Here is a 24827-nt window from a genome sequence, read left to right on the forward strand (position 1 = left end):
GTGGACTTTTCTGAGCATTAGCGCCTTTTTTCAATTGTTCCCAATGAGGAGAGAGCATATATGGCCACATGCGGCACCCAGCGTGCAGCGTTCAGAGCGCTTCGCCTTTTTTGTGCAGCTGCTCCGAGCGCTTCGATTTGAAAATCTCTGAACTTTACAGTAGCAAGACAGTAGCTCTTGGATTAGGTGATGACATTCATCGTATTGTAGTCTGACAGATCGTGTCACGCACCCACTTCCTCCCTGATCTACAGCTGTCAGATTGAGCAGCGACAGTCTCATCCATGCAAAATATGGGTGTGTGTCCATATAGTGTTGTTGTTTTTTTTTTTTCTAGCAGAAAAGTGCTTGTAAGGCTCTGAGGAATTACTCGCCCCTCACTTCGTCAAAAAAAAACATGCTGCGTGTGGGATTTGTTTCTATGGCAACAATATCTTGACAAACTATTCCCATCGCCATTCACTGTCCAGCCGATCTGCTCCAACAAATGGGCTTGTCTGTCTCTGTTATGGTAGTTTCTTTTTGACGTATCATAAATCTCCGGACAGAGAGAAACAACCAAAACAAGCTTCTCCTCCATCTCCGCCTCATCTGATTGGAGATTTTCAACCAGAAGCGCTCAGAGCGGCTGCACAATAAAGTGGAGCGCTCTGAAAAAAGGTCGCTGGGTGCAGGCTGCATACTCTCTCTGCTCATTTAACAATTGAAAAAAGCTCAAGAAAAAAAACCCTCTGTATGGACACACGCCCTATGACAGTGTCAAACAAATAGTAATAAATAGTAATAAAAAGCAAAGTGGTAATGGTAGTCTGTCAGACAATGGTGGTGGTGAGATGTTGTCAAGATATTGTTGTCATAGAAACAAAACCCATGCGCAATGTTTTTGAGGAAGTGCTCGTCCCCTTTTCTGCTCAATCAAAAATCGATTTGAATCAACCCATAAAATGAAACTTTGTGTAAAATCTAGTATGATGCTTTTTCTTGAAACGACAAACATTGAGTTAAATTCCCTTTATTAAGAATGTATTGGCATGTTGGATAAATGAGGAGACCTTACCACTTTAACATGTGCGGCGTGTTGCTGGTTTCATTTACTGCATTTAGATTATCAGGCGTTGTTCATGAATACTATTCCAGCTGTAAGTCCCGGGAAGATGACACTGTAGTGGACTTATTTATAGCTAAACCCGATCAAACAGGGTCATGCAGACAAAGGAAAGATGCAGTTGATCCATTAGTTCTTTCATCCCTCTCATTCACTGTTTTCCCTCATCTACAGTTCCTCTATGTGCACGCACATGCATGATCTCCTGTTCATGTGTAGAAGTCAGTTTAGAGGAACAAACTGAATAGGGAACTAAAAGGGTAGATGAGTGGGTGTTTGAAATATTTTGGGAAAAGAAACAAGGCTTTCTGGGAGTGAGTTTCACTTTGCTCACTGACACGAAACAAAACACTCACTGATGTATCGCTGATAGCTATGAAGATAAACAGGAGCAAAGCAATGATAAACAATAAACACAGAGGCTGATGGGAATACAAGAGTGAATAAATTAACTGCATTTTCAATGGATATAAGTTTATGTGCTTAAACCTTCAGAGAGAAATCTTGGAGTTCAAATCCCGGAGAACAAGAGAATGTAGACTCTGATTCCTCCTGACAGTTTCCTGTCCTCCGTGCCCTCAGGCCGGGTGTGTGTGTGTGTGTGTGTGTGTGTGTGTGTGTGTGTGTGTGTGTGTGTGTGTGTGTGTGTGTGTGTGTGTGTGTGTGTGTGTGTGTGTGTGTGTGTGTGTGTGTGCGCGCACGCCTGTGCATACACGTTTGTGTGCGTGCACTTGTCGGCGTCACTAGCTCCTCTGGTCGATGTAGGGAACATATGTCTGCTGTCTCCATGGTAACGTGATACATCAGAACCACACACACACAAGTCCACCTGAGGTCATGAATATTCCTGAGCAGGAGAAGGCCACTTGTGCCCTGTCACAGACTCGCAGCCGCGCACACATCATAACTTCACGCATCACTCAGCCCAGTCAGTCCCAGGATTTTCATCGCCACTTGGAGTTTGTAAAAGATTTAAATCTAGATTGTTTTACAGGAATATTATGTTTGGCTTACATATGCACATGATTTCAAGAAGAATACCACTGATCTCCCAAATCAATTCACAAAGTCCAGAATTGATTCATTTCAATTTGATTTAATACGAGTTTATTTGATTCTTGATGAAGCAGTTAAAACAGATAAATACTAATACTACACCAATATCTTAGTAACACCTTGAGGGAATTTCTTCAAATTTGACACAAACATCCACTTGGACTCAAGGATGAACTTAATAGATTTTGGTGGTCAAAGGTCAAGCTCACTGAGACCTCACAAGACACAGTTTTGGCCATAACTCTCAAATTCATATGCTAATTATGACACAATTTAACACAAAGGTCTGATAAGATGGGTCATGTAGCCAGCTATCATTAGCCAGCTACAGTACATTGCTTTTTAATTCAAAAATAACCTTTTATTATCCACTTTCTAATAACTCAAGTTCCTCAAAGTAGATATTTTACACATTACGCAGCCCTGACTGAACCACGTACAACAAGTCACCACTGCATGGACATAACATTCAGCACAGATGTGCATATACAGGTGATTTTAATAATTGATATTGGCTCATTCAAATAAAACTTTTGATTAATTTGAAGATTTTATTTGAAAATGTATTTGTTTGCTTATTTATTGGATGCATTTATTTTGAAGTTTTCTTTTCGGATCCCCTTCAGTAAGGCCAGATAAGAGAAATGCTAAGAGTTCACTTCAGTATCATATTAGCTGGAGTGTTTCAAGCTGTAAATATTCTCAGTGCTGATGTTCTTCAGTAAAAGGTCATCTATTTATGAGGCTCCTCTAAGTCTTTGTGTTTGACTTGTAAACAGCCACCTAATCTCATCATCACCAAAAAAACCCCCATCAATTTAACACACAGACAGGGTTTGTAGAAAACTATTTCATATGATTTAAATTTTGGTCTAAAATTGTTTGTGTGTTTATAGCTGCAGTATGTCATAGCTGTACAGGTGATGTACTGTGCAAGGCATCTAAAGTTACACAAAACATCAAAACACAATTTCACAGAAATCTAAAATTAATGATGGTATTCGTGTTTTAAAAAAAAAAAAAGCAAATTAAAGCAGGCTGGCATGTATATTATGCAAATAATCTCGAGACCCCACATAACAACAAATCCACATGGCTGAAGGTTGGTTCGGGGCTGAATGATCTGATCTGAGGAAAACGTCTAATTGCATTGTGTTAGGGTAATGATTTTAATTGTTATTACATGTGAATCAGATAAAATGACACAGTTGTGTAGAGTTGAAGTCCTTCCAGGATTTATTTTATTTTTTTCAAACCAATCAGTTGTAGAAATGTTTAATTATCTATAAACTCGGATTTTCTTCTATAGGAACAAGTTTATCCCACATTTAACAAGCTGTAAACAACATTTTGTTTGTGATCTTCCACTTCATCAGCTGTAATGAAAACCCTCCCTGTAACAGCTGCAGCAAATTAAAATTAATTCTGTGGACTGACCATGCTACAGAATGATGCTATTGGTTGTTGTCTAATTAGTGTGATCCCACTAATGCAATCTTATTAAGACATTATTAATAATGTAAATATATAATTAAAATTCAAATTGTGCTTTCAATATAAACATGATTAATTTTAGGCCTAACCTGCATCATGGTTCACACTGTGACGTTAACAATTCATTCCCATAAACTGTGTAAATGAACCAGAGGGGCTTTTAATAACGTAAACCCAGAAATATTAGAGCAGCCTCAACACGTTCCCCACAGTGATAACTTCCCTTGACACAGCTCCTGAGATTTAGTTTCTGTCTTACATACACACCATTAATAAAGAAATGTCCAAACCAGGCCTAAACTGTACTTCACTGTGTGTGTATGTGAGGCATGCATGAGTTTGGTGATACCAACCATCAGCCTGACACATCAGTAAATATGTCGAGGAGCAAACTCTGGGCCAGTTCACATTTAATTGGAAAAAAACTCACCTGTCGCTCAGCTCTTCAAAATTCCAACAACTACATCTTGTTTACTGGCCCAGTTTGTTTTGAGTCCCATCTGAAATGCATACTGCATATCAATACGCCTCACTTGGAATACGTTGCTGGGAGTTTTAATGGAGAAAAAAATCAGTCCAGTGGGTGGGCTTCTTCTGCAATAGTCCAGGCTTTGTTTAATACTACACAGAGGTCAGCACATGGTCTAACTAACTGTTTAATGAGCTGTCAGTCACACATTAAAGGTGACTTGCAGGGCAGATCAAGTGACAAAATGACAAAATGATTCACAACTGTAAATAATGAATAATTAGATACGATAAAATTACTCTTAAAAAGCAAGAGGGAAGCAGTTCGATTTAGCCACCATCACAGTTAATGCATAAATATTGAGTTTCCTTCCAGAAATGCTCAAAATAGTGTAAACAACAACACATCGTCAGTTTTTAGGTGTCTTATTCTGACAACTGTAACTAATTCAATGTTTTATGTATTTATGCCAGTGAGAATCAGGCTGATCAGTCGTTGAGTGAAGGTATTTATTAGCACCACTCACAAAATGGATATATGTAGTCATTAGGTATTTATTACTTAGAGACATGAGCAGCACTTTAAAAACAGTAAACAAAAAGCTGATTAGAATATAAATATGGATAGAATAGCTGCTGATTTAATTATTTTTTTTCTTAGAAGCTTTTCTCCATGTTTCTCTCTCTGACACCCTCCTCCCGACTGCAGAAAAATGCCAAAATCTGCATTTAAATTGAAAGCTGTTCATCTGCATATTTCTGATTATTCAATTAATTTGCCTGCTGTCTTCCCCCCCCCCCCCCCCCCCACCAATCAGCAGCTATGCTATCCAGTGGAATTGTTTATTGTTTATTGTTTACTTTTGATGATGCTGCTGTTGGTGGGAGGGTGGTGTGTGTGTGAATACTGAATATGTGCGTGGATCAGTGGGAGCAGAGGTTTGCAAAGGTGGAACCTGAAAAGAGGCAAAGGTACAAATGAGAATATGATAATTATTTTATCTTTTTAATTTCAATGCATCTCTGTCACTTTATTGGGATGAACTGGTCCGAGATCTGTGCAGCAGAGGTAGAAGAGAACAAGACAGAGAGGATAAGACAGAGAAGAAAAGGCTCCTCATTAGCGGTGGAGAGCGGAGACAGGGGTCAACTGATCTGTGAACTGCATGTCACCACCTCAATATAGAGCCATCTGTCACATCCACGCATGCACACACAGTCTGAGGCCTCTATCTGAACAGTAGAGTTGCAAAGACCTCCGCAAAGCAGCATGTCACGTCTGTAAGGACAGTGAAGCTGTCGGGAAAGTCTGAAGAGCCTGTTAGTAGAAAAGAAACAGAGTAATAATTGGCCTGTGTGTTGTGTGTGCGGGTAATTATTTTTGCATCAATCTGGTGTTGGTTGTGTATTGTGCAAAATGGCACTGTGTTTTGGTGTGGTATTCTTCAAACCACACACACACACACAAACACACACAAACACACACACATCCTGCTTTTGGTGTAAAAACTGGTGACAGCTCTGCAGCTTGGTGCACACTGCTTTACTCACATTCTGGCTATATTTGCATAAAGTTTGTATTTTTGTGTTGTAGAGTTCTTGTAAGATAAATCTTGTTGTCCACCAATTCTATGAAAAGTCTAACACCAGCTCTGACTTCTCCAGCCTGTCTGCCATCCTCAGCTCTGAGTTTATTTGCTCCTGCTGAAGATGCAAATCTTTAAAACACTTCACTTAAAAAAAAAAAAAAAAAAAAATCCTGAAGCAGCTGAGCACTGTAGTTGCAGGAGATGTTACTTGAACTGGAGTAAAACAGTACATTTTGTTGTTCAGCTGCGGATTTATTTGCTAGTCAGTGTTTACAGCAGTATGACGGTGTATGTGGGATTGACTCAAAATAAACTCCAGTGCCCATGTTCATCCTAATGATGGAACATGTCACCCAGTGCAACAGTGTGGCTCCATCATGCATTTTTAATGGCTAACAGTGGAGCTCTATGACACAGGGAAATCAGCTGCTTCAGGCTCTTGCTACACAGGAAATACTTGTTAGTTGGATCACTTCATGGTTGGTTCTGGTCTTTTCATGGGATTAATTGAACTGATCAGATAATCACCAGATTTATCCTTACATTATAGGAGATGACAACTACTATTAGGGCCATATCAAACGTACCAGCCCCTTCTCCCTGAGCCATCTTCTATAGACGCACCTCTCACCTTTGTGCCACACTTGCTGCCCTGAGCCAAAAAGCACCTAACAGCAAAGGTAGAGGCAACGCCTCTTTCAAGGTCAGGAAGAAAGAAAAACGTTGAAGCGTCGCCTCTTATCTTTGTGTTGGCGGGAAAACAGAGACCTTCCTCATTTGTTTCAGCTTCCTTGTCTTTTATGTCTCTGTCTTAACTGTGCACCTTTACTCTGACTCTATCTGCATTAGGAGGAGGGCATGATTGTCATTCAGGCAGCATGCTGCTCCTTGGTTGGATGAGGTCACTATAAAGCCCCGCCCCGCATCTCAAGCTAGGGAGTATTGATTTCCTTTAATTGGATAGACAAATGAAAAGCGGGGATGAATGGGATAGCACTCCTTCTCTACATTGTTGAAGTCTACCTTACATTTTGTGAGCAAGTTTGTCTTCTGGGTTCTTGCATTTGATTTTGGAAACTAATAAAAGTTTCCTTCCATTTCTGTCCATTTTCATGCTGGACGAGGTTGGTGTCATCTCATAGGAGGAACCTATGAGATTGGTATTTACCACACCTAGCATTTTTTTATGCAGCTCACTCCGCCTACTGAATGAGGGAAATCCAGTTGTTTTGCAGTGTAAACAGAACCTTTTTGTTTTAATAAAGGTCAGATATTGTTTTAAACACTTTTAGGGAAGAGTGAATATGCAAATAACCATTGATAAGGTCAGTATTTGAATAAAGCTGATTTCAAAAAAGCCTCCCCTGACCTTTTATTAACATTGTTTGGATTTTTCCCCACACAACGTGAGAAAAAATTTAACAAGTGTTGCAACGTGTGGCCCTTTGGGTCACTTCCATTTTAAAATATGCTTCTCTTTTAACCGCCAAAAAAGGCTTTTTCTCCAGTTGTCGCACTTTTCAGAAGAACCCTCATATAATACATGATGTTTCATTTTAATCACAAACTGTTGATGGGTGGCTAAGTCAGGTAATGAGCAGAAATCACTTAACCACTCCATCTGTACTAGAGATGTTTTACCGAACATGAGCAGAATAACGAAATATTACTGCCAACTACTTCATTATGCAGATTAGTCAATATGAGCACGGCAACATTTACAGAAACACCACCCGAACAAGCATTTATTCATTAATTGGATCAATTAATGTGCTGATATTTGTGCATTCACTGTTAATAAAATGGGAAAATTCAAGTTACTTTCAACCTGACTCTCTTTGCCTATATTTAGGTCTTTCTGACGGTCAGTTATGTTCAATATTTTATCAGTTAACTTCACTGCAAAGCTCTTGAATGCCTCCAGTTTGCCTGGAGTGTACCAGCAAAATCAATTCAGATTTAAAAAACATCATCCAAAAACAAACTAAAACATTACAAAACACTCGCTTCTTTATTCTTACACTAGTCAGACACTGAAACACAGCACATTCGTCCGTGAGGCGCTGGTTTAGAAAATATTTGGTGATGTAACTGGATAACTGAGTGTAGATTATGCGATTACGTTAAAAGTCGGGTAGGAGAAACATGCTTTTAATAATCCTAAACCTCCCTGACACGACGATCACTATTGTAGTAGAGTCTGACTTGCAGTGTAAAACCAGCTGGATGCAGCAGGTAGAGAGGGAAAGAGGATTCAGTAAAAAGGTAAATAACAATGTCATTACATGTATTATCATAAATAACCTGTGTGGAAATGTTCAATACAAAAAGTGCAGATAGCCAAGGATTCTTGTCTAAACTGTAGGTGTGTAACTTTCTTCCTCTCACTGGAAACTTGTCATTGAAGTTGCAATGTTGTGAGCTGGATAAAAGCCTACCTTGACAATATTATACCACTGGACCTCAACATTAAAGGAAGGAAGGACACACACACTGAAAAATGTACATGCTGTCCTAAAGAATCTGTACAAAAATTATTATTACTTTCAAAAACATCTTTGTGTAAAAAGCTGCAATTTGGTGGCGTTTCACTGCAAATGGCCTTTTCTTTTAGACTGAAGAAAATTATACATTTTAAAGAATATATTTTGTTTAATAATTGTTATGAAGAACCAGCGGGGCGCTCAGTGCTGGGTTTGGACGAAGACCGGCAATGGTGGACAAAATGACGAGCAGAATCAAAACCTTCACCGTGTGAGATGGTTGTCTGAAGGTTTTGCACATCAAGTGTCACTGGATGGTTAAGTTGTTATGATGTCGTTGGTCATTCCTCCACTGCTGTGTTCTGCTCTCAGAACCTTTCATGAGAGGAAGACTGGCCACAGTGGAAGTGTCATTAAGGAGGTTTTGATTCCAGTGTATGATATCTCCTTGTTTCATCACGACAGTAGCTGCCTTTCCATTGCAGTTTTGTACAAAATAGAAGTGATTTTTAACATAACATAGCATAATCCACCGCATAGCCATTTAATCGAAGTTGACAAGGGTCACTGGTGCACGTAAATACGAAAAGACAAACCCCTTATATCTGCCAGCGGCCACTTCTGCAATGTTTTTGGCTGTCCTCATTGTCAGACGGTCTGAAAATCACCTCATGCCAGCGTATAATTTTTTTGGCCACATTTGATAGTTCTTTTTAGAAATTCACTTTTCCATTACTTGTTTTTTTTAGTTAGCATTTTCATATTGTGCATTAAGCAGGTTAATGGAAACGTGGCTATTGACATTTGCATTCTACAAAGGTTTTTGAGCACACAACTGCTTTTTTGGTGGCGACATCTCTGTAGGGATGGCAGCATTGGCCTGTCGGTTCCTCACTTTCACCTTGAAGGAAACATCTGAACAACTATTGGACAGATGTAACTTGGTTACAGGTATCCATGGTTTGTGGAGGATGGATCCTATTAACTTTGATGGTCCCCTGACTTTTAATTTGACCAGTTTATGACCAAACACTAGCAAAACTGATGAAACTCCAATCAGCCTCAGCTGTATTTTGTGTTTAGTGCTAATTAGCCAGCTGCGTCTTGGTCACAGTAATAGTGTCATTGCATTGTCAGTGTATGCTAGCTTGCATGTTAGCATTCAGCTCAAGGAGCCACTAAGTGCAGCCTCACAGAGCCACTAGTGTGATTGTAGACTCTGTAAATGAACAGTCCTTTCAACCCTGCAGCTATAGTTTAATACATGCAGTGCATCAGCCAGGAGCTCAGGCTACTTGTTTTTGATTAACCAATAACTAATGAAGTACATATAAATAATTTCAAATACTTCCTCCTAATTTGAATCTTAACTACTAAAAAATCCTTCAGTGTAAAGGTTTAACCTGGTGTTGCTGAGCTCACTGATATGAACTGAATTCAGTCAAAATGGAGAATCTGCTGGCATCAGTGGATTCTTCCTCATCTGCTTGTCTCCCTGTGTTTCATTTCATTTCTCTCTCACCGCGTCTCCATGTTACTCTAACACTCACACCCAGATCTGTGTAAATCTGCGTAACCTTTGCTCAGGCACTTATGTGTATCCTCATGTGTGTCTGCAAGCACGTTTGACCACTTGAAATCTAAATGTTATGTGAGGGCACTCGTGTTTCTCTAGACAATCAGGCTGTTATCTTAGTTTTCCTGTCCGACTGACTGTGGGAGTCCTCAGCTCCCACAGGCCTCCATCAACTTCTCTCTCACACATGCGCCCACTCGTGCACACAGTCTGCTCTGACGACAAACTTTGGCAGAAGGTGTTTCAGACACCGAGATCTCCATGGTAACTGGTCGCAGTGTTTTTTCTTTGATGTATGTGTTCCATGTTCCCAGAGCCCCACCGGATTCTAGCGCCATGTGCACACACGTGTTTGTGTGTGTGCCTGCGAAGAGAACAGCAGCCTGAGGATATGGCATATCTCTCAGACAGCCGCGCAGGGGAAGAAAACACCAGGGAGCGAGAGAGAAATAAAGCCACAGAGTGAAGCAGTTAGATGGGAAGTTGTCACAAGAAGGATGGTGTGATTAGAACTTTTGGATTACCTCCCTTCAGTGTCCAGACAAGGGCAAAGATTAATTTTGAATGAAATCAAGACCACAGGAGCAGAACCGTGTTGTTGTGAGGTGTCCTAATCATTTAAGTCAGGATGGTACAGATATCCCTAGCACCCAGAGGATCATTCTAGGGGTGGGTGGTATACCGGCTTCGTCACCATCACTGGTTCTGCCACAATGTCACACACGTGTTGTGGTTTCAGCAAACACAGGAGGGATATCTTCTTCCCTCAACACCTGACGAACCATGTCACAGCCACAGGTTACATACAGGCAGTAGACTCATTCTGTGCACTGCTGACCTCACGTGATGCATGCTGTCCAGCATTGCATGTTGGTTTGGTGGTGCAGAGCGTCACCGTGTCACATGACGTTAAAACCTTGTGGGAGCAAAGCAGCTGCAGTTTTTGTGAGTCAGTCTGCAGCAGTTTCTCTCCTCCAGCTGCACTGACTGGGAACCACCTCTTTGATGGCAGAACTTTGCCCTAATTGGCTTAAGGCTTCACTGACACACATGGTGTGTGGTACATTTTTATTAAGAACTTCAGATGCATTATCTGCTATAGTTATCTCTCCCAGAGGGGATGCAATTTATTTGATCTTCTCCTTCTGACAGCTCATTTTTTACATATGAGCTATACTATAGTTTTCATTTCCAGCAAGAAAGATGTGAAAACAGTTTAATTCTGAGTTTGTTGTTGCAGAAGAACTTGAAGTTATTCTTCTCTTGTCAGTATGTTTCAGCTCAGTCTTTCAAATTGTGTCCAGGATTGTGACCAGGATCTGGCCTCAGTGTGTTGTGCTCAGGAGTCATTTAGATTAACTTCCTTTATGTGGGTTTCAATGTAAATGGTTATGTCAGCTTTCAGTTTCCAAATTTTCTCATCTCTATTGTAATTCCCAGTTTGACTGATATATTTGTCTGATCACTAATGATATTGCATCAGTCAAAGTTGGTCCATTAAGTGATATTGAACTATGCCGAGAGATGCAGAGAGAAAGTCGCTAAAGTCGCATTAGTCAAACTCAAACTGAGGAAAGTAATTAGCTGATGCTTTGAATTATGGGACTTCAGTCTTTATCAGTTCCCATTTGTGAAAAAAACTAAATAAAATAAAATAAAATTAAAAAAAATGAGCCTCATATGAGAATTTTTTTTTTTTTTACCCCTTTGCCATATCTCATGTATTTAAAACAGAGGAAGCAACTTCATTTTTAGTAAAGATATTTTATGTTTGATAACTTTTTGATAATTACCTAATTAAAGACGGGAATGCTCATTTGATCTGGGAAATACAGCTACAGTCGGGTGTCACGGTGGCCTAGTGGTGTAAGATGCTTACCACATCACCGCAACAAATCCAGCTGGAGACCTCTGTTGCGTGTCATCCTCCCCCCTCTCCCTAAACTTCCCGTCTCCAGCTCTTCAGTGTGAACTATCAAAAGCAACAAATGACCAAAAAATACATTTAAAAAAAGTAGTATGAAGAAATGTGATGTCATTAAATCACAACTTAACATCTTATTTTATCATGAACACACATACAGAAAATATATTCACACTCAGAGCCAACCAGACAAACACATTTCTGAAAGTTTTTTATATCTTGATAGTGGTGGCTTTGCCTACATCAGAGTGAATGTGATGTTGCCTTATACATTGGGGGTGGGAATAAAAGGCAGCCTCATTGATATTATTATCCCTGCACTTTAAAAAAAAAATACCCAAAAGATAAACAAATACCGCTGCAATAAAGACTGAAGGCTGGGACTGCAATCAGCTGAGAGTTTAACACAATACATGACATTTTTTAACTGAAAAAGGGTGGATTTAGTCAGTTGGCTTGATTTACGCAGAATAAATGAACAACCAGATGAATCAGATAGTTTTTTTGAATTGAAGATCAACACACAAATCATTCAACCCTACCACGTTTCTTTGCAGCTGGTATTCAGCCTCTGAACCAGCAAGTCATTCTATCTTTGTCACTCAAGCACTCTCCACACTGCATTTAGCCTCGGTTTAGCATTGTGCAGTCAGCTAGCAAATGTCATTAGTTCAGTTATCCTCTCCTCTCATCCATCAGAGATTTGTGGCGTTTCGCACAGAAATGAACAGCTGAGTTCACCTCAGCCTGTTGTGTGTGAGGAAGCACACTAATTGGTTTATCAAATGGGATTTACTTTCCCCCTTTTTTTTTTTTTTTGTGTCAGAAAAACACATTTTACGAACAGCTACACTACTTTTCAGTAGCTTAAATTAATAATGCAGTTTAAGCAGAATCAGTTTTTAAAATCATGTTTTATCATGGTTTTTTGGGAAGTCGTTTACCTCCTATCACACTCTGTGGGTGAACATTTACTGAGTTGGTGTTGAGGTGTTAATGTGGTAAATAATGTAGTGCAGTATTGACTTTTTTCTCTGTTAACCATCCATTCATTCTTTTTGTAATCTGCTCTTCTGCTTGTTTATTCTACATTTCTTTCCTCAGTATTGTCTTTTTTTTTTTTTTTTTTTTTATAAGCCTCATGATACTTGTCAAATAAAGATCCGTGTTTCTTCCTCACATGGACACAGGACGTTTCTCAGACGTCTCAATATCCTCCCAGCATGTCATGGGACTCTGCTCCTCGCTACCTTCCTCCCTCCCTGCAATGCTTTAATTACTTTATCCCTCGTTTCCCTCATCCCTTTCTCCTTCACTCCATCGCCCCAAGCTGCTCCTCGTTCCTTTTAATTAATCCACACAGATTTAGACACCTTCACCCTGCTGTGAATGCACACACACACACACACACACACACCACACCACACCACACATACACACTTGACAATCCCCAGTAGACAATAACAACTTTATGTGATCTTGCCTCACTTTGAAAGTTTCTCTCGGGAGATGGGTGTAGTGGAAAACCCAGGTCTTAATGTTTGGTATTATGTATTGTTTTTCATGTCTGTGTGTTTATGTGTGTGTGTGTGTGTGTGTTTGTAGGGTTCCAATGGAAGCATGCAGCTCATGGAGACAGAGTTCTCCAAAACTCTTGGAGAGATGGTTGCCCTTCATCTGCATCACCAGAAGAGCATCCCAGCATTCCTCTCCGCGGTGACCCTTGACCTCTTCAGCCGACAAACCACCATCTGAGTTAATGTGACACGACCTCAGACTTGGATTAGTTTTGATTTTAATTGTCTGTGTATATTTTGCTTCTGTCTATCTCATAAGATATCCACCAAGCTTTCAAAATGTCCCGCTGTTTTCCAACAGCTCTGACATACGAACAGTGCAGTCGGTGCTGTGTTGTGGAGGATGAACACTTTGTTTGATGAAATATTTCCATCTTGCAGTCAAAAGGCTTAGAAAACCTATTTGTATGCTGAATATTTCATCAATGAAGCTTTGAAAAATGCATTTTTTCCTCAACAGAGACAAAATTGTCATGAAAATGACACGCAAAAGCCACTGATGTTTGGATGCGGAGCGTGTTTTTATAGTGGGAGTTTGATACACACTTTCCACCGAGTTGAATACACACTGTGTGGCGCAAAAGAAACATTTGTGTGGTTCTATGGATCAGCAGTAGATGTGTTTTATTCTGCGTTTTGTGTCCTCTCTCTAGGGGCCTCATATCAAAGGTTGTTGCAACAACTAGTCAGTCAATCCAAAGACTGTGTTTAAGAAAACCATTTGAATACAAGATCACTGTTTTTTTTTTATTATTATTTTTCCTCCTCTTTCTCATTCCTGTCCTCACATATGTAAAAATCTGAAACTAGTTTTCATCAGTGTGTGATTTAGTTATGTCCTTAATATTGTTTCTCTCTCTGGTTTTTCTGTTAGAAGAAGCTTAAAGTGAAAAGGTGGAACATTTTGCAGGAAAATGCAGAGACTTAACTTCCTCTGACCACATTAAAAATTCACACCACCACTTCAACATTGGAAAAAAAAAAAAAAATCGATATTTGTTCTCTAATAATTTCACCAAATTTTAAACTTCACAGTAAGTGCAACAGGCTGTGCTGTCTGCTGCTGTCTGCTGCTGTCTGGTCTATCACTGTTTTCTTTAGAGATAATGAACAAATAATCATGATACAAAACCATTTGAAAAGTTATGTGTGGAATCATTTTTAAAATAGCAGCTATAACAAATATATATGTTAAGGCTGTTTGCTGCCTTTTTTAAAATGCAACTGCTTTACAGTGAGATTACAACAACCACAAATCTGAGTCTCCTGTTACCTTGTCACTCAACTGAGGCAGTGGAGCCTCTTTGAATAAAACATGTTAATTTTACAAGGCAATGTTAGTTTAGGATTAGATTGTGTGGGTTGGTCTGAATTAATTCCAACAAGTGACATGTTAGTTTCCTCTCTTTTTTTTAAAGATGATTTTCTCTTTTTTGGCATTTTGTAGACAGTCTCGAGAGAGATAGGAAACAAGGGCAGAGAGAGAGGGTTGGGGGGCAGCTCCCCTAGCTGGGAACTGAACCATTGTGTGGTTTGCGGCTTAACCATGAGGCCATTGGACAGAATATCTTTTTTTAATGGCATGGTTTCATATAGTATATGCTTTTTTTCCCACTGCTCATCTGCTTCATAAAAAATGTTATTAGACATCGGTGTGTCATCATAAAGTGCAGATGAGACCAATAAAGCCCACACATGGAAAACACCAGGGATGCTTTAATGTTTGAAATTTAAACATTTGTTGAAACTCACTGAAAATGCATTTCTAACATGTAAATAAGTCTTTGGATTTGAATTTTATTTTTTGACAAACTATGAATTATTCCTGTTTTGAATTTAGTTAATGATCATGTCCTGTGAGAACAAAACACGAGACAAGTGGAGGAAAATTTCTTGGCAGCAATAAAGAGAAATGGCAGAAATAAACATGGCGTGAAGAGGGAGGCAAGGGAGCAATCCAATAAAACTGAGAAACGAAAGGAAGTGAACTGAGAATAAAGCCACTTATCACAGCAACAATATAAGAACTCCAGCTGGTGCAGCCATATGTCTCATGAGGAAACATATTCTCCTGTACAGTACATGCCACATACTGTCCTTGGGCTTTTTTTTTTCCTCACACTTTCACTTTAACAACACAGCACATCTACTGCAGAGCCGACAGCTCTCACCTATAGGTCATATTTTAGAGGGTTTCACATAAGCTGTGCAACACATTCAGTAGTGCAGCATACAATGTTCTCCTTCAGCAGTGTGAGCTGCATTTTGGCTTTATAATCCCCATGCCATTAAATGACTGTATCCTCTTTCTGTATTAAAGCTGAAATGTAAATGGTAATCAATAAAGCATATGACTGTGACTGACTTGACTTCAGTGAATATTAATTTTGCAACAACATTTAACCATGGCAAGATCAAATCCTGGCTAGTGAGAAACTGGACCATTTAAAGGAGTCAAATAAGTTGATGAATCTCAACACTGTTGTTGAATGCCCCTGTGATCCTGGATGCTGTGCTGTCAGGTGTAAGGGCTCCGGTAAGCTCTCCAAAGGCTTTTATTCCCAGGTGAGCAGCTGAGCTAAGTGCTGTTCAAAGAACAGTGTCGTGCGGGAAGGAGATACAGGGGGGAGACTCTTGGAAGGGGAGATTACAGGCTAGCAACTACTGGCAGGGTTTGTACCCATGGGCAGGATCAATGAGGTTACTCTGTAGATGCAGTTGGAGTACTGATGAAGAGGCTTCAGCAAAAAACTCCGCTACTCAGGCTAGTTTCAGATTACACTCCTGTTTATTCAGTCATATAAAATATTAACCATTTGTGTGAAAAGTGTTACAGAAATAATATTGTCTTCACAGGGCCAAAACAATGTTTTGTGTGGTCAGAGTGACCTTGACCTCTGACCTCTGACCACCAAAGTCTAATCTGTCCATTCTTGAGGCCAAGTGACCGTTTGTGCCAAAATTGAAGGGATTCCCTTGAGGAGTTCTTGAGATACTGCATTCACATTCATTCAGTCCCAAATCACGTTTTGTGAGGTCACCATGACCTCTGACCTTTGACCAACAAAGTCTAATCAGTTCGTCCTTGAGTCCAAGGGAATGTTTGTGGCAAAATTTGAGGGAATTCCCTTGAGAAGTTCTCAAGATATTTCATTCACAAGGCCCAAATCATGTTTGTGAGGTCACTTTGACCTGACCTTTGACCATTAGCCATCTAAAACTAATCAGTTTGTCCTTGAGACCAGGTGAAAGAATTTAAGGAATTCCCTCAAGGCGGCGATATTGCGTTCACAAGGAAGCATCAAAATGTTGGGTCTCCTGTAAATAAGTTAAGTTTAGCTCAGCTTTGGCTGCAACACAACACGTTGTCATTTAGTTGTGCACGTAGAAGTTTTATTATAAAACACTCTGCAGCGATCTGATGTCTGGAAATCTTCAGACTATTGGATCTGTTAACCAAACTAAACTTTGTGGATTGCATTTCATTGTCTCACAGATACCTGAAGCAACACAAAATGCAGTCCTGGCAATTTGTGTGACAAAGGCCTGTTGTCTGTCTAAATGCTCACCAAGTGTGAGTCAAAACTCTCCATCTGCCGGGATGTTAGGATACCGGAGGACCACCAGGAGCAGAGCTGGTAGGTGATGGTCTGGGGGTTGGGCTTGTGGAATGATCAGGATCAACCTGAAGAAGAAACATGGGGCCAACACCCACAAAGCTGCACACGTGCACAGATCCAGTGCATTGCCAGTTGGATGAAAGGCACCTTTTAATGCTGAGCCAAGAACGGGCTCTTTGAGATGTGGAATATCATGTCTTTGTCACCACTGTGGAAGGAGCTGCAGCCAATGATAGGTAGAACGTCACCAGCTAGATATAGCTGGGCTCATGTCCTCATGCAGCTGCTGCTCTGTAACCAAATATTTTAGATGACAGCTTTTCTTTTGTACTCTTCTGAAGTTGCCAAGATTGAGAGTGGCTGGACGATGTAGTTGCGGTCAGAAGATTGTTGGTGTCTGTACTTCTGGGAATCCAATAAAGAAGTCGAAAGAAGGTGTCAAGCTGAAGAAGGAGGTATTTTGTGCTCGATTAGCTCAGGGGGCTGCTGAGGAGACAAGTATCATGAGGCTGCTTTGGTTGTGGAAGTGAAAACTCAGATGTGAGACGAGTTCAAAGAGGTCACAGAATGAGAAACTGTCAGTCAGTACAGGTAGTTTCTCACCCGGGTAGGAAGGGACACTGAGCAACTTCTGGAGCTGTCCAGCACAAAGTTGGAAATTCTTCCCTTTCATTTTTATTCTTTTTTTACACCTGTGAGACTATTGGGTCTCACACAATGGCCACTTGCTGCAAGCGAAAAGAGACGCTGTGCTTAAATCACAATTCTTTTTTTTTTAAAGCGTTTCTTGTAGTGAATTGAACCCATGTTTAGCTTCATTTCACCAGTTAGAGTTAACTGGCACAAACGTAATTAGAAGAAAAGGGTTTTCCAGACACAATGGGTTATAACTCAGTCTAGAAATACAGTATGCATCCTCATAACAGAGAAGCAGCAACCATGTGGCTGTGCCTCTGTGGCTTTAACGTTACGCCACATGAATTCTGCCTCTAGAGAAAAAAAATGATAAGACTTTCTACATTCAGCCTTCATCTATATTATTTCCATTTCTGTCTTTCATTACCTGTTACCCCAATTTTCTTCATCCTCTCTGCCTCACCTCGCTTCTTTCCATTCTTTTATTCATTCCTTTATCTTTATTTCATCAGCCCATCATCTCTCAGTCGAAAACAATTAGTACACCCCCTGATATCTCATTAACTATAAATGAGGTGGTAGAGTGAGGCTGAAAATGCCAGGGCTGGGCTTTATAACTCCGCAGCATGCGTCAGATTTCACACACCCCAAAAACACAGCAGTCCTCATCGAGCGGTAAACAATCAATTTTGAAAGGTGCGTTCTCGAAATACGCAGCAGAAATCATTTCAAGGCTGCACTAAATCTTTAAAAGCAATTCTCACGCATGTTTAATTTATTAAAAAGTGAAGGCGTGGCATTTCAACTTCATCTTTCAGCTTGTTTTTTTTTTTTTTTCACCACAGAGAAATATTGGTAAGTGAGGCCTGCTGAGACAAGACATCCCCACTACAGAGGAGCTTCTCAGCTGGAAACCAGAGACTTATGGGACAGAAAGGGAGGATAGAGAGGACCTGTCACTTCTACCTTTCATCTCTCATCCCTCTTTTCTTCCTGTCTCTACTTTCCTCACTAAACTCTCCTTCTGCCTGTTTGCAGGAAGCTCAGTATTGTCTCTGAAGTGAGTCTTTCTCCCATCTCTTCCTCCAGCCTCCCGCTCTAAGGTCCCAACAGAGAGAGACGGAGCAGCTGTCATGCTTTAGTTCAGATCTGAGTCGCTTTTCCTTGGGTTCCCCTTAGAGAAGTGGCAGCATGGTACTGTACTCACTGAGGCAGGTGTGTGTAACGGAGGTGTAAGAAAGCATTCATGTGTACATGCAGTAATGTGTGGTGGGACCGCAGTGAGAAGTCGTTGCTATATATGACTGGTATTTGCATCAGAATTCAGTCAGGCATCTACCTGACCGTGCTCGCATTTCTAAAAGGTTATTCCTATTTTTTTCAACCTGGAACTTATGTTTGTAATTTTCGGCCATCATTTCTAACTGTAATATGAACACTGTATGTATCAGGTTATTCTCTGAGGTCTAGAAATGCAGCCAGATTGCTACAAGTTAATTGTTGAGATCTGGAAACAGAGACAAGAAACACAACCAGAGGAAAAACTGAAGGCAAACCACCGTGAAATTATTACACAAACATTAATCAGACGACCTCCTGCTTCAACTTTGACCTTTTTTTGTATTATGTGGGATTATTACCAACATTTCACAAAAGGCTAGTTTTTGGTTTTACCTTCAAATGAAGTGGTTTACATAATCCAACTGTTGGTGTTTTTATGATCTGTCTGAACATCTGACTGCTCAGGTTTCTTCCCCATTCGTTCTTCGTTCCCAGACTTGAGCAATGATGTTGGTGCAATCATTGCTGATAGAATTGATTCCTAGAACTACAAACACAAGATCAGAGTTCTAATTAAGTGGAATTATCCTTTAAATTCAGGTGTGAAAGTACTTCCCTTTATCCTTTTTAACAGCTTAGCATAGTGATTTCACACCTTTATAGCTTCCAACCAAAAAGAGATTTTTTTTCTTTTAAAATTCATTCAAAGAAAAAACTTCATTCAAAGAAGTTTTACTCCCTGCAAAAAAATGTGTCAACAAAAAAATGCTAAACTTTTTGAAAATATTTATATGTGATTTTTATGTATTATATACACATACATTTGATATGATTTTAACAGAAAAATATTTATTTTCTTTCTTAACTCCTTAAATATCTCATGACCCCTCAGATGTATCATGGATCATGTCTCAACACTTGCTTCACCAACTCACTTGACTAGACATGCTATTTACTTTAAACTTTTGCTGCCATTTTCCAAAGCAAATTGATTTTCTACCTTCTAGGCATCCATTGTGTTCCCGCATTCCTCAGTGTGCAATCCAGTACATCTGCAGACATTGAGTTCGAGATAGGTGATCCATTACCCTGAAGACTTTAATGCCTTTGTTTGTTTTATGTTGTTGTAATCTGGTAGTGCAGCTCTGAGCAAATAATTCCTTGAAAACTCTCTGTGGCCAAGATTTAATGTTTTCAGAAAATCAACCACAAGAGACGAATTGCAACAAGCAAGCACAGTGTGTGCAGCATGATTGTATGTTTTTTTTTTTTAATAAACTGAGTTACTGTTCTGTGACCAACACTGAAATGTCAGTTGTCGGTGTCACTGTGCTTGAAAGCACCAACAGGCAGAATTGTCTAACCACTGCGTCCTTCCTACCTCACGACAATAACGTAGCTTTGACAGCTTTGACAAAACCTAAAGGTAAAGAACTGCTGGCTGTGATGGATTTCCAAACTCAACCACACATCAAGTTCCTGCAAATTGATTTTCATGCTTTCCTGGCGTGGGAGTGATATGAGAGATTCCCTGAAAGGTGGGAAATCAATCTAAAATCTTGAAATATTTGGAAAATGCTCAGCAGCAATTTAATGCACAACGTAGATGGCATTCAGTACTGCATCTGATGAAGCTGGTGCTGTAGTGATGGATAGAAAGCAGCACTCAGACCACACTGGTTTTTATTGGAATTGTCTCATTTATTATTGATTGTTATATGGTTTAAAAGATGCTTTAATGATAAAAGCAGCACACTTTCAGCTTGATGTCGAGATGGTTTCTTCTTCCCTTTTTAAATTTATACATTTCAGATTTATACATTTGAACTTTCGGATCTTTTCAGCCATTACCAGGGGCTTCCTCATGATTATTCTCTGGCACAACAATTGGCCAAGTCTAATGGCACAATAATGCACTCAGAATTGGTGCCAGACCAAGAGAACAGCATTTGGAAGGAGCTGCAACAGGGCAAAGTTTTTACCCCGGATGATGGATCTCCACAGAGCAGCTTCATTAAAACATCTCTCTCCATTCATTGTTCCATTTTGGAGCCGTTGCAGTTCTTAATGTCTGGCAAGTGTAATTCTCCACAGCCTCTGCCTCTAATCCTCACTCCCATACAGTATATGTGTCTGTTCAGAGGGCCGGTGGAAATGTGCAGGCGGGCAGTCAGGTCTCCAGGCTGATTCCAATATGGCTGCCAGAGCGAGAGAGTGACAGTTTGGCTAATTAGAGCACTTTTAATTTGCACTGCCTTGATCTCTCGTCTTAGCCTCCTTCAATCTGGGAGCTTGTGTGCTTGTGCAGGAATGCATGCTAGTGTGTGTTTGTCTGTTTTGAGCTAATTCAGTGTCACCTTGTGCAGTAATTTCGAAAGGTGAGATTGTGTGAGGAAGGCTAAACGACAAAATGTGTCATTTAGCCTTCCTCAAACTTTGTCTGTCCTCTGCGTCTTTTTCCCCGCTAATTCATTTGTTTCTTTTTAAGCATCATTTTCGAGATGTTTCACATTCTGTCCCTTGTTTTGTTTTCTTGCCCCATATTTATGCACACACACACACACACACACACACACACACACACACACACACACACACACACTCTTTTAATGAAAGCTGCAGCGTTTCAGGGTCAACATTCTCCAGCACTAGTAACTCATCTGATGTTCTTGTTATGAAACTAAATGCAATTAAAACAAAATTTTTTTTTGTAAGAATTCAGACTGGGAATGCTAGTGATGTTCTTGGGTGATTGGCTTCATAACGTATTCAAACAGGAGCAGGTTAGGTACGTCCCTTCAGTCAAACTGAAGCGAACCAGTGGAACCACTGACCTCATAACTCATAAGTCGTGTTTGTTCGCCTCTCAGCCAGCCTCGACCTTTCCACAGTGCTCTCTCACTTACACTGTACATTATTAATGCTGCTCGGCCTATCGTTCGTGTGTGTCTGTGTGTGTTGCAGTGAGAAGTAGGGCCCTTCCTTTAGTGGGTTGATTTTAATATGTATTAATACAGTGGTGAGAATGTTTCCCATTATTGCTCTTATCCTCATCCTCCATCAAGCCGCCTCCTTCTACAGGCTGGCCCACATTAGGCCACGATCTTTGGGAGAGACAGCGAGTCTAATTCCCTTTTTTAAAAGGAGGTTATTTCACAAAGACAACCCCCAGGGCTCTGAGCGAAATCAAAACTCTGAAAATGAGCAAAGAACCCTGTCTTTCTGTCCTCTTTTATCTTCCTTAGCCCCTTAATCTTAATTCCGTTTCCTGCTCCTTTTTTCCCCTCCTTCTGTCCTCATATCTCTGCTGCCCTCCGTCCCAGCCGTAGGCGTCTCTGTAAATGCCATGTGGAGAACGAAGGAGGGGAGTTATTGTTTGTGCCGAGGGAGGCCCTCTTTTTGTGCTCGGGTAGGCGTCAGCGTGGACAGCAATAGAGTGAGGGGCGGGGAGACGGCAGAACACACACATAAAAAGACAGATATTTTGGTCGCTGCAGCGGTGGCTGTGAGGAGCCTGACAACTACTTAGGTTCCAAACTCTTGACGCTGTTGTGAGCTGGAGGCTCCTTCACTCTGCTTAAGACAGCTTTGATAAGACCACATCTAGAAAGGGCAACTCTCAACCACAGTGCTTCAGAATGAGACTTAATGTAGGTTCTCCAGCAGCAGTAATACCAGCAGTTGTTTGGCTGCCCTTTTCAACTGCCCCACTGGGTATAGGACTGAAATCTTTCATTCTGCTGGCCAGGAGTGCTCTTTAATAAGCTGCCCTGCATCATGACTGGGTTATGTGCAATTCTGTAAATATCACACATGATTTTAAAAGTTCACCGACAAAATCAAATCTCACAGTTTTAAATTGAAGCATTTTAATGTCTTTGTATGAAAACTCCACCTCGCTCTCTCTGCATCCATTAAACCAGAGTGTGTGTGTGTGTAACTACACAGAGTTTGTGTGAAAATGTGTTTGAGGGTGAGCGAGAGATCCGAGGTGTCACAAAGGGAGGAAAATGAGGCTGTCGAGACAAATGATGTAACCATGGAGACATACCAAACTCACCTGCCTTTGGTCGAAATCACTCAGGACAGATAGGAGATGGAAGGATAATGAAAAGATCCTGTTAGGACATGTTCTCTTTGCACCATCTTGATAGAAGCCACCCACCAACAGGGCCCTAAGCCACTTGTACCGCAGCAGTTTAAAGATAAGGGGTAATGAACCTCGCCGGTGTTGCACTGAAGTTGCAATTTTCAGTCAGTCAGTTTGGGATGGAATTGGAAAGAGCTCCTGCACATGAATTCCTCTGCTGTTGTGAATGTAAAGGGTTATTCCACCTGGAGAGATAAGCGCCTGGTCCAGGCTTATTGTACTGGATTCCCTACATGTGCACTTGAATATGCTGCAAGATGAGAGTGTACAAAATCTCTACACCATAAATCTTATTAGAAAATCCACATTGGAGATAATGAGGTAGTGAAAATCCTGTTTTTAGAGCGGTCGAAGAGTTACGTTCTCCTCTAGTGTGTGACAGTAACTTCCTTAAATGTAAAAACACTGTGGGAAACACACTGATTTGCTTTCTTCACAACAGATGAGAAAATTTAATACCACTCTAATCTCGTTGTGTGAAAAGTTGCATAATGGAGCAGTGTTCTTTACAAGCGGGTCCCCATTTTGGTTGGACTGAGCATATGCATGACGAAGCATATGCATTCACATGCACAGAATCACACACAGTCCTGTAGTCAGTGTATTCAGATCCTGTATGCAAATAAAAGTAGCTATTCAACAATGTAAAAATACTCATGTACTAAATACTCAAGTAAAATGTCTTCATTAAAAATTGTAATAGCATAAAACTAAATGTGTATTTGCAATGAAATTTAAATGAGGCTGTAAAAGTAAAATTATTGTAGAATGACATTTCATAGTGCTGTATATAGATTACATTACTGTTGTATTAACTTGCAAATAGCATTTTTTACTTCTTTATATACTCGATCTGCAAAAGTGCCAATCTTATAAAGACAATTCTTGCTAGAATTTTGGTCATGAAAACCTTAACTGTAGCTTGAAACGAGAATTATGTAACATGAAACTTGAATTTAGGAAATACTTGAAACAAATTGATTTGCACTGAATGCAGAATAACGGCGTGACGACTGAGCTTAAGACTAAAATAACTTGAGAGGAGGTGGTTTTTGAAGGGAACAAATGCATCAGAATTTAAAATGTTAATTTGGTACAGAAACCACGAACCTTGCCTATCAAATAAATGTAGTGGAGTAAAAAGTACAGTATTTGCAATATTTGAAATGTAGTGGAGTAGAAATATAAAGTAGCGTGAAATGGAAATACTCAAATTTTTACTTTGGCACAGTTTTCACAGTAACAGTACTAACTAGTTTTCCCCTGCTTCCAGTCTTTATGCTAAGCTATGCTAGTTGCCTCCCAGCTCTGGCTCTTTACCAAACTCAAAGTGAATAAAAACTGTACCTTTAAGCACTTTGGATAATGTTGAAAATGTAAGCAGGTTCCACAGAAGTTGGCATTTTGGATATTTTTAGCTGACAACAGCAAAAATTTTATTACAAAATGAATTTACTAAGACTCCAAGTCCCTGGTGTGAGTGAACCTCCAAAAACACTGGATCAAACTTTTCCCAAAATGTAACTCGATTGTGTTTTATTAGACTTTACCTGCCTCGTAAATGCGTAAGCATTTTTCAGACTCCACACAAACTCCTCAGTTTGTAACCTCGGCCTTGTGTTCGCAGTGTGAGATAGACGCCCAGTTGTTGTCAGCTGAGTGATTTTTGATCCCCTGTGCCACAGAGGACACTGTACAACTGTTTTCACAGGTTGAGTGGTATTGCTCATGACCAATAAACTCGTCTTGATGTGTAACATCAGTGGCATGAAGCACTGGAGAACATGTACTTACCCACCACTGGGCGTGACATAACCATGTCGTATAAAACAACCTGCAGTTGGATAAGCAGTTGTGTTTGTGTGAGA

At 40.2% G+C, this 24827-nt stretch overlaps 1 protein-coding gene across 2 annotated transcripts in view; it reads left to right on the plus strand.

Annotated features, from left to right (window-relative positions):
• mad1l1 (mitotic arrest deficient 1 like 1) overlaps window positions 1–15632 on the plus strand; it is a 55661-nt gene extending 40029 nt beyond the window's left edge. The window contains exon 18 of one of the 2 annotated variants that reach the window (XM_071504321.1): window positions 13301–15632. In XM_071504321.1, coding sequence (XP_071360422.1) covers window positions 13301–13450 — 150 coding nt within the window. In that variant the 3' untranslated portion in view covers window positions 13451–15632. Of the gene's footprint in view, window positions 1–6262; window positions 6426–13300 lie in introns of those variants that run through there. The other variant, XM_071504322.1, reaches the window with a different exon arrangement.
• The last annotated feature ends 9195 nt before the right edge of the window (window positions 15633–24827 follow it).

The sequence above is a fragment of the Trachinotus anak genome, unplaced genomic scaffold (genome assembly GCF_046630095.1).
Source record: "Trachinotus anak isolate AG129_WGS33_773 ecotype Australia unplaced genomic scaffold, CSIRO_AGI_Tana_v1 ptg000019l, whole genome shotgun sequence".
Classification (NCBI taxonomy): Eukaryota; Metazoa; Chordata; class Actinopteri; order Carangiformes; family Carangidae; genus Trachinotus; species Trachinotus anak.